Source organism: Saccopteryx leptura, chromosome 6, assembly GCF_036850995.1.
Source record: "Saccopteryx leptura isolate mSacLep1 chromosome 6, mSacLep1_pri_phased_curated, whole genome shotgun sequence".
Taxonomy (NCBI): Eukaryota; Metazoa; Chordata; class Mammalia; order Chiroptera; family Emballonuridae; genus Saccopteryx; species Saccopteryx leptura.
The window spans coordinates 135671925-135685103 of NC_089508.1; the positions used below are offsets into that span (position 1 = coordinate 135671925).

At 36.3% G+C, this 13179-nt stretch overlaps 1 protein-coding gene across 2 annotated transcripts in view; it reads right to left on the reverse strand.

Annotated features, from left to right (window-relative positions):
- HECW1 (HECT, C2 and WW domain containing E3 ubiquitin protein ligase 1) overlaps window positions 1-13179 on the reverse strand; it is a 512769-nt gene that overhangs the window by 23763 nt on the left and 475827 nt on the right. For both annotated transcript variants that reach the window (XM_066342679.1, XM_066342680.1), the window contains 2 exons: window positions 1677-1823; window positions 99-213 (listed from right to left, as the gene is read on the reverse strand). In XM_066342679.1, the coding sequence (XP_066198776.1) occupies window positions 99-213; window positions 1677-1823 (262 nt within the window). The remainder of the gene's footprint in view (window positions 1-98; window positions 214-1676; window positions 1824-13179) is intronic.

Below are 13179 nucleotides of genomic sequence, written 5' to 3' on the forward strand. Positions count from 1 at the left end.
ATTGCTTGCTTTAAAATGGTAAATTTGTCTCAAAAATTTTTAAAAAGTGATGACTTGTATCTGTGATAGTAGTATCATTCCAAGCTCTGCCAGCTCACCTCCTCGGTACTCAGTGTTATTTCTCCAGTCATTTAGGTCAATTTCTGCTGTGCCAGCTATCACCAGCTCCAGTTCCCTGGCATCAAATATGGAAACGAGTCTAGAGTCTATGACCTGAAATACAGATTAGACTTCAGCATACATGTTCATTAACATTGAAAGTTCTATTCATTATTATTATTTCTGTGGCTTAATCTGAAAGACAGACAATTATTTATATATATTTTTCAATGTGTTATTATTGTGACTCACACATTTTGTTTTTCAACTTTAGGAAGTGTTGGATATGTGTATGCCCTTGTCTGTAGTGATGATATCACCACTGTCTTATCAAATTATACTCATCAAATTGTACATTAAATATGTGCAGTTCTTTGTATATCAATTAAACCTGGAAAAGCTGTTAAAAATAAGTAAAAAACTATGCATCAATTTTTAAAATTTCTCAAAAATATATATAACCCATGTGTTATCTGGTCACCTCCCTCAGTAAATGCCTATTTTCAATTATTATATTTTTCATTTCTAGGAATTTTATTTTGAAAAAATCTGCATGGTAATTTTTTTATACATTTTGAAACACAAATCATTCATGAACTGGAAACTCAAAAAAGGTCCCATGCTTTTTCATTACCTCTGATACGACTACCCCCAGAATGATATTATTGACAAACAGGACTCAACTTTCCTACTCACATTTAAATTTTCAAGTAAATTTACATTTAAAGACAAAAAGTCTAAATCACTTTGAAGTGACTTGATAGTTATTAGTATTACTAGTTCACTTAAAAAAAAAGCATCCTCTTTTTTTATATCAAACTATAATTTATTTTCTAGAAATAAGCGTTAAAAGCATTGTATTTTTATCCTCAGTTCCTTTCCCCCTTCTTCCTCAAATATCTTGAAGGACCTGCTTTTTATGGTTCTGAGCTCTGACATTCCATCTCAAATGTATCAGGCACAAATGAACACCTGTCAGGTGTTCCTCATTTAATCAAACTAGTGAAAGATGAGCCAATGACCTATCCTGTTCTCCACTATGGCAGGGAAACAAGACCCAAGCCCTCAAAATACATTTAAAGTCTTGTTTACAAACTGGAAAAGTTTAAGGGTACCAATTTCTGGTGCACAGAAAGGTGATCAGCTGTCACTGTCTTCTTGATTTACAAGCTTAACACAAATCATGTGTCACAAAGTGGCACTACAAAAAATAAAAGTCTAGGAAGAGTGGACAGTTTCCTCCAATGACTTCATTACCTTTATTTTTATATTTTTTATTGAATAAAAGTAAATGCAACATGCAGATATCTTAACAAGGATATGTTGTATGTTTTCAAATCTGGCACACCAGGGCTATACCACCAATTTTTTAGAGTAATTTTTACCTATCACAAGAGTTGGGTTTCACAGAAAACTGAGCTATCATTTATCCCTGTCAAGTTGGTCTTCTTAGCACTTTTGTGAATAGAGCTGAGCCCTTTGCCTGCATTGGTTCTTCCTTTCATTTTTTCCCACAAGTTATATCCAGTGATGAAGGTCTTGCCCAAAAGCCTTCCTCAAGTAGGCCTGGGACTTACCTCATAGAAGCCCCGCACCAGTGCCTCTGTCTGCTGTACCACGCCACGTTCCACCCGCCACTTCACCATCCTCTCGATATACTCCTTCTTGTTCTTCTCTGTCACTTGGATGTTGGCTCCTCCAGATTTTAACTCCCTTTCTGTTACCTTATAGGAAAACAGAGTAATTGTGATGCTTGTTAACTAGCTCACAGTGAAACATAATAATTTTAGGTGGTTAAACTATGCAAAAATCTTCCTCACATGAGTTCAGCATCATTATCTTCTTAGTTATTTTTAAGTTTTCTTCCTAGAAGTTACTAAAATGATTCTGGTTGCTCTTAGCAAATATTAAGCACCTTTGAAGAGCTGCATTGTTTTTTGTTTTGTAAAGAGGAAATATTTCCTTAACTCAAGAGGCATAATGGAAATAAAATAAGAATGTCCCTGGTGGCCCCTAAATGGAGCTGAATGTCCTTGTACTAGAGTCATGTACTTAATTTCCCAAATATAAATTATAGCAAATTCTTAACAACCACTAGCTTCCCTATCCACAGCAAATCATTTGCAGTAAAACAGCACAGGGTGGGAAGATGGTTTTTAGAGGCAGGTAAATAATGGCTAAGGCATTACAGCTTAACTTTGAGAAATGAAACAGAGAAAGACATTGCCAATAGTATGGTGACATGTTTGTTAAGACATGTTTGAGTATTCAATAAAAGAGTAGAAAACATCAGAATAATGATGAAGTGAAAGATACCCTCAAAATTTTAACAAATTGAACAGCTATAACTCACAGAAGGAACTCCAGCTGGACTTGCAGGGGTGCCTGAAAAGAATCATGCATCTACAAACCACAAGATAGTGGAGCCAAACATTCACAGGACTGAAAGAGAGAAATTACCAGCGAAAAATACTATATCCATCAAAGTTATCCTTTGAATATGAAGGAGAAATAAAAACTTTCCCACACATACAGAAACTGAGGAAATTAATCAACAGAAAACCTACAGGAAACACTCAAGGAGGTTATTCTAATGTAAAAAGAAAAAAAGCAACATAACTACATGTAAAATCTCCAACAGAATTGCAATAAAAACAAGAATAATCTGTGAAAACAAAAACAGAAAGGGGAGAGAATAAAGATCTGCAGTTTCAAAGGAGGTAGGAAGGCAGAAGCACTCATAAAACAAAGAACTCTCATACATATGAAAATATTCCTATTAATAATTTAATGTAACCACCCATGAAAACACCAACACTAAAACACATAGCTTAAAAAATAGGAAACATGTATGAAATACCACCAAAAAAAACACAACTGATAGAAACACAAAGGAAAAAAGCCAAAGGAGACAAAGCTAACAAAAAAACAAAGCATAAAATGGCTATAGGGAATCCTTAAGTGTAAACAATTACCCTAAATATAAATAGACTAAACTCATCAATAAAGTGGACAGAGTAGCAGGTTGGATAAAAAAACAAAAACCGGATGGCAGCAGAGTAGGCGGATGCACAGACACCCAACTCTAACCACCAAACTGGAATACAAATCAATTTAGGAAAAATCAGCATGAAAAACAAACTCTGGACTACAAGAACAGCTCTCAAAAACCAAGGAGCAAAGAAGAAGCCACAACAAACCTGGTAGCGAGCACCTGAATCTCCCCTGCTTACAGGAATGGAGGGGGGGGGGTGAGGCTGAGAGCCCAGAGGGGATCTCACCCCAGGAAAAAGAGCAGAAAATACTGCTCACAGCCACTTGCCTGTCGACCAGGGAGCGAGGTGTGTTGAAAAGACGAGCTTATCTCCCAAGTAGAAAGGAAAGAGAGAGGGATAGACTGTGAGGGGCTAAGCAATACAAGAGACGATCTAAAAAAAGCTGCTCATTTGTGCTGGAGGCAGCCATAGCTGGGGGAGGGACTGATCCTTCCCCACAAAACAGTACTGAATTGCTTCTGGATCAGAGATCTCCAGATATCTCTCCAGCTCCAATCAGCACAACAAGACACAGCGGAAAACAAGAAGTGGGGAGGAGGGGCAGTAACTCAGGTCTCCATGGAGATCTGAGATACACCTCCCCCTACTGAAGCTGAGAAAACACCCTGCCCCCAGAGAGATTAGTTGGTGGAAGAGGCCTTCAGAGTCTCAGGTTATACCGACTGCATTTCTGGATACAGTTACAAGGAAGCCTCCTGCTGAGATCAGTAAACAAGACTATCACCTGTTAAGAAAACAAGCAAATCAAGACTTCAAAGCTGCCCAAATCCGAAAGTGGATTACAAATAATAGCTGATACCAACCCAAGAAGACCTAGAAATAACACAACTGAAAACTGGAGGCAGACAACACCAAGCCTAGACTCAACTAACTCTACAAACAAAACACAGACAATGAGAAGACAAAAAAGTGCAATCCAAATGAAACCTTCAGGGGATGAACTGAGTGATATGAAAATAATCAAACTTCCAGATGCGGAGTTCAAAATAATGATTGTAAGGATGCTTAGGGATCTTAGAACAACAATGGATGGTCATTATGAACACCTAAATAAAGAAATAGCAAGTATAAAAAATAATCAGTCAGGGATGACAAATACAATATCAGAAATAAAGACCACAATGGAAGGAATTAAAAACAGGATAGATAGAGCTGAGGATCGAATCAGCGAGTTGGAGGATAACTGGAATGAAGTCATAAAAGCACAGAAGAAAAAAGAAAAGAGACTCAAAAAGTCTGAGGAAACTTTTAGAGACCTCTGTGACAACATGAAGAGAAATAACATCTGCATCATAGGTGTAAAGCCAGAAGCCAGGGCTACCATCACAGCAGCCTGGCCCATGCAGGTTTGCACTGGATTTGGACAGTCGGTAAAGAAACAATGGAGCTAAAAACTGGTGGGCCATCTTCTTTAATTCTAGCTTGCACCTGGCAGGCAAGTAAAAACACACACTGGGCTCCAAAACCCACTCACATTCAGTGCTCACAAAGCTACTGACTTATCCGAGTTTCCTAGAGTCAAAGGTTTCTAGCTCACCTGACTTATTCACCTCTGTTCCCCATCTCCTTCCTTCTCTATACACAAACTCTGCACAAACTGGCTTCTCACTCAATACTCCGCCATCTTGGCTGCTTCTCCTGGCCTCCTCCACGTGGCCTTTCTCTGCTCTCTTCTCTGCTCTCTCCTCTAATGATAATCTCAGGAACCAAGAGAGCAAGCTCCTGTTCTGCCCCCATTTTATAGTGTAGAAATCAAAACCTTTAATTCAATATACAAATAGGGAAGTCTCTAATACAAAGTCACTTATCTGAGGCATGATGAGATTGTACCACCCCACAAAAAGGGGTGGGAAAGGCTTAATCCCAAAACCAAGCCCTAGGCTTCAAGGATCCTGTCTGACAACAGCCTGCCCCCAACACACATTAATATCACCTGTGCAATGGCTTCTGTGTGGGCAGTGCCATCTTGAACAAAGTGATCATAATATATTTTATCTGCCCAACAATAGGGGTTCCTGAAGAAGAAGAAAAAGAACAACGGACAGAGACTTTGTTCAATCATATCATAGCTGAAAACTTCCCTAAATTAATGCAGGAGAACTCTCACAAGTTCAAGAAGCATAGAGGACTCCATTAAAGAGAAACCCAAAGAACCTACACCAAGACACATCATAATTAAAATACCAAAGCTAAATGATAAAGAGAAAATATTAAAAGCTGTGAGAGGAAAAAAAAGCTATAACCTACAAAGGAGACCCCATAAGAATGACATCCGACTTCTCAACAGAAACACTTGAGGCCAGAAGGGAATGGCAAGAAATATTCAAAGTAATGCAGAACAAGAACCTACAACCAAGACTACTTTATCCAGCAAGGCTATCGTTTAAAATTGAAGGAGAAATAAAAAGCTTCCCAGACAAAAAACAACTCAAGGATTTCATTACAACCAAACCAATGCTGCAGGAAATGTTAAGGGGCCTGTTGTAAACAGATAAAAGTGGGAAAAAATATAGCAAAAAAGGAATATAGCTTTAAAGAATAAAATGGCAATAAACAACTACAAATCAATAATAACTTTAAATGTAAATGGATTAAATGACCCAATCAAAAGACATAGAATAGCTGTGTAGAGAAGAAAACAGGACTTGTATATATGCTGTCTACAAGAGACACACTTTAGAACAAAAGATACACAGAGATTGAAGGTAAAAGGATGGAAAAAAACATTTCATGCAAATGGAAATGAAAAAAAAAGCTGGGGTAGCAATACTTATATCAGACAAATTGGACTTTAAAACAAAGGATATAGTAAGAGATAAAGAAGGCCACTACATAATGATAAAGGGAGTAATCCAACAGGAAGATATAACTATTATAAATATCTATGCACCTAATATAGGAGCACCTAAATATATAAAGCAGACTTTGATGGATTTAAAGGGCAAGATCAACAGCAATACTATCATAGTAGGGGATTTCAATACACCACTAACATCACTAGATAGATCTTCAAGAAAAAAAATTAACAAAGAAACAGCAGACTTATTGGGCACACTAGATCAACTTGATTTAATAGATATCTTCAGAACCTTCCACCCTAAAGCAGCAGAATATACATTCTTTTCAAGTTGCTCATGGTACATTCTCTAGGATAGACCACATGTTAGGGCACAAAAGTGATCTCAACAAATTTAAGAAAATTGAAATCATATTAAGCACTTTCTCCGAACACAATGGCATGAAACTAGAAATGAACCACAACAGAAAAGCTAAAAAATTCTCAAACACATGGAAACTAAATAGCAGGTTGTTAAATAACAAATGGATTAAGAATGAGATCAAAGAAGAAATAAAAAAATTCCTAGAAACAAATGACAATGAGCATACAACAACTCAAAATTTATGGGACACAGCAAAAGCAGTACTGAGAGGGAAGTTCATAGCACTACACGCACACTTTAAGAAGCTAGAAAAAGCTCAAATAAACAACCTAACCCTGCATCTAAAAGAACTAGAAAAAAGAACAGCAAGTAAAGCCCAAATGTAGTAGAAGGAAGAAAATGATAAAGATCAGAGCAGAAATAAATGACATAGAGGCTAGAGAAACAATACAGAGGATCAATGAAACCAGGAGCTGGTTCTTTGAAAAAGTAAACAAGATTGATGAACCTTTAACTAGAATCACCAAGAAAAAGAAAGAGAGGACTAAAATAAATAAAATTAGAAATGAGAGTGGAGAAATAATAACTGACACAACAGAAATACAAAATATTGTAAGAAAATACTATGAAGAACTGTATGCCAAAAAACTAGACAACCTAGATGAAATGGACAAATTCCTTGAAACATACAATCTTCCAAAAATCAATTTGGAAGAATCAGAAAACCTAAACAGACCGATTACACCAAATGAGATTGAAACAGTTATCAAAAAACTCCCAACAAAGAAGAGTCCGGGGCCTGATGGCTTCACAAGTGAATTCTACCAAATATTCAAAGAGAAACTAACTCCTATCCTTCTCAAACTATTTCAAATAATTAAGAGGAAGGAAGACTTCCAAGCTCCTTTTATGAGACGAGCATAAATCTGATTCCAAAACTAGAAAAAGACAACACACACACAAAAAAATTATAGGCCAATATCTCTGATGAATATAGATGCTAAAATCCTCAACAAAATATTAGTAAACCGAATTCAACAATATATAGAAAAAATCATACACCATGATCAAGTGGAATTTATTCTGGGGAGGCAAGGTGGTATAATATTTGTAAATCAATCAATGTGATTCATCACATAAACAAAAAGAAGAAGAAAAACCATATGATAATTTCAATAGATGCAGAAAAAGAATTTGATAAAATCCAGCACCCATTCATGATCAAAACTCTCAGCAAAGTGGGAATACAGGGAACATACCTGAACATGATAAAAGCCATCTATGAGAAACCCACAGCCAATATCATACTCAGTGGGCAAAAATTAAAAGAAATCCCCATAAGATCAGGAACAAGGCAGGGGTGCCCCCTTTCACCACTCTTATTTAACATAGTCCTTCCTGGAAGTCCTAGCCACAGCAATCAGACAAGAAGAAGAAATAAAAGGCATTCAAGTTGGAAAAGAAGAAGTAAAACTATCATTATTTGCAGATGATATGATATTGTATATTGAAAACCCTAAATTCTCAGTCAAAAAACTACTGGACCTGATAAATGAATTCAGCAAAGTGGCAGGATATAAAATCAATACTCAGAAATCAGAGGCATTTTTATATGGCAACAATGAACAGTCAGAAATAGAAATTAAGGAAACAATCCCCTTTACTATTACAACCAAAAAAATAAAGTACCTAGGAATAAAGTTAATGAAGGAGACTAAAAACTTGTACTCGGAAAATTACAAAGCATTGATAAAAGAAGTCAAGGAAGATACAATCAAGTGGAAGCATATACCATGCTCATGGTTAGGAAGAATAAACATCATTAAAATGTCTATATTATCCAAAGCAATCTATAAGTTCAATGCAATACCAATTAACATACCAATGACATACTTCAAAGATATAGATCACTTATTCTAAAATTTATATGGAACCAAAAAAGAACACAAATAGCCTCAGCAATCTTAAAAAAGATGAATAAAGTGGGAGGTATTACACTTCCGGATATCAAGTTATACTACAAGGCCATTGTACTCAAAACAGCCTGGTACTGGCATAAGAACAGGCATATAGATCAATGGAACAGAACAGAGAACCCAGAAATAAACCCACAACTCTATAGACTACTGATATTTGACAAAGGAGGTAAAAAATACAATGGAGTAAAGACAGCCTCTTTAACAAATGGTGTTGGGAAAATTGGACAGCTACCTGCAAAAAAATGAAACTAGATCACCAGCTTACACCACTCACAAAAATAAACTCAAAATGGATAAAAGACTTAAATGTAGGCCGTGAAACCATAAGCTTCTTAGATGAAAACATAGGCAGCAAGCTCTCCGACATCTCTCGGAGCAATATATTTGCTGATTTATCTCCACGGGGAAGTGAAATAAAAGACAGGATAAACAAGTGAGACTATATCAAACTAAAAAGCTTTTGCATAGCTAAAGCTTTTAATAAGAACAGAATAAAAAGACAAACTACACAATGGGAGAACATATTTGACAATGCGTCTGATAAGGAGTTAATAATCAAAATTTATAAAGAACTTGTAAATCTCAACACCAAGAAGACAAACAATCCAATCCAAAAATGGGCGAAAGAAATGAATAGACACTTCTCCAAAGAGGACATACAGATGGCCAATAGCATATGAAAAAATGCTCAACATCACCTATCATTAGAGAAATGCAAATTAAAACCACAATGAGATATCACCTCACACCAGCCAGAATGGCGCTCATCAACAAAACAACACAGAATAAGTGCTGGAGAGGATGTGGAGAAAAGGGAACCCTCCTGCACTGCTAGTGGGAATGCAGACTGGTGCAGCCACTGTGGAAAACAGTATGGAGATTCCTCAAAAACCTTAAAATCAAACTGCCTTTTGACCCAGCTATCCTAGTTTTAGGAATATACCCCAAGAACACCATAGAGCGGCTCCAAAAGGAGAAATGCACCCCCATGTTTGTGGCAGCATTGTTCACAATAGCAAAGATCTGGAAACAGCCCAAGTGTCCATCAGAGGACGAGTGGATTAAAAAGCTTTGGTACATATTTACTATGGAATATTATGCAGCCATAAGAAATGATGACATCGGATCATTTACAATAACATGGATGGTCCTAGATAACATTATACGGAGTGAAATAAGTAAGTCAGAAAAAACTAAGAACTATATGAATCCATAGATAGATGGGACATAAAAATGAGACTCAGAGACATGAACAAGAATGTGATGGCAACTGGGGTGGGCGGGTGGGGGGAGGGAGGATGGGGAAAAGAAGGAGAGAGGGTGTGGGGGAGGGGAGGGGCACAAAGAAAACCAGATAGAAGGTGACAGAAGACAATTTGACTCTGGGTGAGGGGTATACAGCACAATCAAAGGTCAAAATAATCTGAAGATGTTTTCTCTCAACATATGTACCCTGTTTTATCAGTGTCACTGCATTAAATTTAATAATAATAAAAAAAACCCAAAAAAACAAAACCCAATTATATGCTGCCTTCAGGAGACACATCCAAGCCTCAAGGACAAAAGTAGATTCAAAGTGAAAGGTTGAAAAATTATTTTCCTAGCAAATAATACAAAAGGAAAACTAGTTGTAGCCATACGAATATCTGACAATGCTGACTTCAAGATAAGAAAGGTAACAAGAGACAGAGATTGACTTTTCATAGTAATAAAAGGGACACTATATCAAGAGGACATAACACTTCTTAATATATATATATATGCACAGAATCAGGGAGCACCAAAATATATGACATCTACTAACTGATTTTAAAATACAAACAGAAAAAACAACATTATATTTGGAGAATTCAACACACCATTGACCATTGACATCTTTAGATAGATCGTCCAAATAGAATCTCATTAAAGAAATATTGGTCTTAAATGACACACTAGACCAAATGGACACAATAGACATTTATAGGAAATTTCATCTAGAACATCAGATTGCAAATGTCCAGTGTGCATTGAACATTCTAAAGGATAGATCATATGTGGGGCTATAAAACTAACATCAACAAATTCAGGAAGATCAAAATTATACCAAGCATATTTTCTCACCATAACCTTTGAAAGTAGAATTCAACTGCAAAAATGAAGTAAAGAAACCCACAAAAATGTGGAAGTTAAACAACATACTTCCTAAAATTGATTGGGTCAAATAAGAAATAAAAGCAGAGATCAAAAGATATATACAGACAAATGAAAATGAATGACAACATGACATATCAAAATCTTTGGGATGCAGCAAAAGCAAAGAGGGAAGTTTATATCATTGCAGGCTTATATCAAGAAACAAGAGAAATCCCAAGTAAATAACCTAACATTACATCTTAAGGAAATAGAAAAAGAACAAAGGCAACCTAAAGTCAGCCTTGCTTCTTCTTTTCTGATACAAATGTCTTTTATCTTTTTCTCATGCCTGATTGCTCTGGCTAAGACTTCTAATACAATGTTGAATTAGGGTGGAGAGAGTCAATAGCCTTGTCTTGTTCCTGATATTAGAAGAAAAGTCTTCATTTTTTCAGCATTTAGTATGATATTGACTGATGGTTTGTCATATATGGCCTTTATTATGTTGAGGTAATTGCATCTATACCTATTTTTTGGATGTTGCAGCATATCAAATGCCTTTTTGGCATCTATTGATAGAATCATATTATTTTTGTCCTTTGTTTTATTTGTGGTACATTATGTTTATCAATTTACTTATGTTAAACCAGTGGTAGTCAACCTGGTCCCTACCGCCCACTAGTGGGCATTCCAGCTTTCATGGTGGGCAGTAGTGGAGCAACCAAAGTATATATATATAAAAAAGATAGAGTTAACTATAGTAAGTTGTTTTATAAAGATTTATTCTGCCAAACTTAGCAAAAATTTGACATAAAGTAGTTGGTAATTATTATTATATGCTTTAACTTGCTGTAACTCTGCTTTATAAATTTTATAAAATAAAATTACTTCCCTACTTTATAAATCACATTACTGTGGAACTGGTGGGTGGTTAGAAAATTTTACTACTAACAGAGATACAAAAGTGGGTGGTAGGTATAAAAAGGTTGACTACCCCTATGTTAAACCATCCTTGTGCCCATGGAATGAATCCACTTTGTCATGATGTATTACTCTTTAAATGTATTGTTGTATTCAATTTGCTAGCATTTTGATTATAATTTTTTCATCAGTATTTATTAGATATATTGGTGTATAGTTTTATTTTATTGTGTTGTTCTTGCCAGATTTTGGTATCAGGGTTATGTAAAATAGAACAGAACTGAATGAAATAGAGAACAAAAATTTACAGAACAAATTAATACAACAAAGCTGGTTCTTTGAATAGATCAACAAAATTGATAAATCCCTGGCTAAACTCACTAAGGAAATAGAGAAAGGGCTCATATAAACAAAATCTGAAAAGAAGAGGGAGAAAAATCTACAGACATTATATATACAAAGAATCATAGTAGAATACTATGAAAGATTATATTCCACCAAATTCAACAATTAGAGGAAATGGATAAATTTCTAGAACTTTACAATTTTTCTAGACTGATTCCTGAAGAAGTTGGAAACTTAAATAGATCCATAAGCAGGGAGGAAATAGAAACAAGTATCAAAAATCTTTCCAAAAATAAAAATCTAGGACCAGATGCCTACACTAGTGAATTCTATCCAACATTCAAAGAAAATTTGGTACCTATCCTTCTCAAGGTCTTCCAAATAATAGAATAAAAAGCAAAACTCCCTAACACATATTATGAGGCCAACATAAGGTGTTGGGACAATAAAACAGATCTGTGCAAAAAATGAAAGTAGAAAATCTTCCTACGTCATATGCAAGAATAATGTCAAAATGGATTAAAGATTTAAAGTGAGATACAAAACCATAAAAATCTTAGAAAAAACGAAGGAAGTAAAATCTCTGATATTTCTTATAGCCAAGTTTTTGCTGATATATCTCCTTGCATAAGGGAAACAAAAGAAAAAACAAACAAATAGGTCTACATCAATCTGAAAAGCTTTTTTACAGCAAAGGAAATCATCAACAAAATGCAAAACAACCCACTGAATGGGAGAATATATGCATTAATGATACATCCGATAAGGAGTAAATAACCAAGATTTATAACAAAAACAATCTTAATTAAAAAATGGGCAAAGGACTTGAATAAACACTTCTCCAGAAAAGACATACAGATGGACAATAGACATATGTATAGATGCTCAACATCACTAATAATCTGTAGGTAGAGCACAGAGCGCATTCCTAGCAGCTGTAGCTGATGGAATGCTGTGAGAACACTCCAGCACTTGAAACCCTCCTAGGCACAACCAGGAGGGAGCTCTCCCGCTGTGGGGAGGTGGCTCAGCACCAACTAGGCAGCTCCCTGACCTTTTCGGAAATTGGCTTTAAAGGACATGCTGTAACATTCTACTGGCTGAACCCATGTATATAAGCTAGCTTACTTCCTTAACAAAGTGGATCTGTGTCACTGAACCTGGTTCCTGGAGTCGGGTCTCTGTTCTCCGTCGTCCTCACCCCCAGTGGGCCTTGTCTACAACTGGCGCCTGGACCAGGACCCAACTGGCATCCAAGGGACGGGTGAGTGACCCTCTGCAATAGGAAACCTTCTCCTTCACTCCTGAGCCCCGCAGGCTCAAGCCCTCCATGCCCTATTGCAGAGTAGGCAAGTTAAAGTTAATGAAAAGGATCTTTGCACCTACTGGGAAATCCTCTCAGGTTTCAACCCTTGGCATCGGGATGTGCCTCTTTGGGACCCCGATACTTGGGCCCGAGCTGTCTGGCGCATCTGTTCAGTGGAAGTACACAAAGGGCAAACC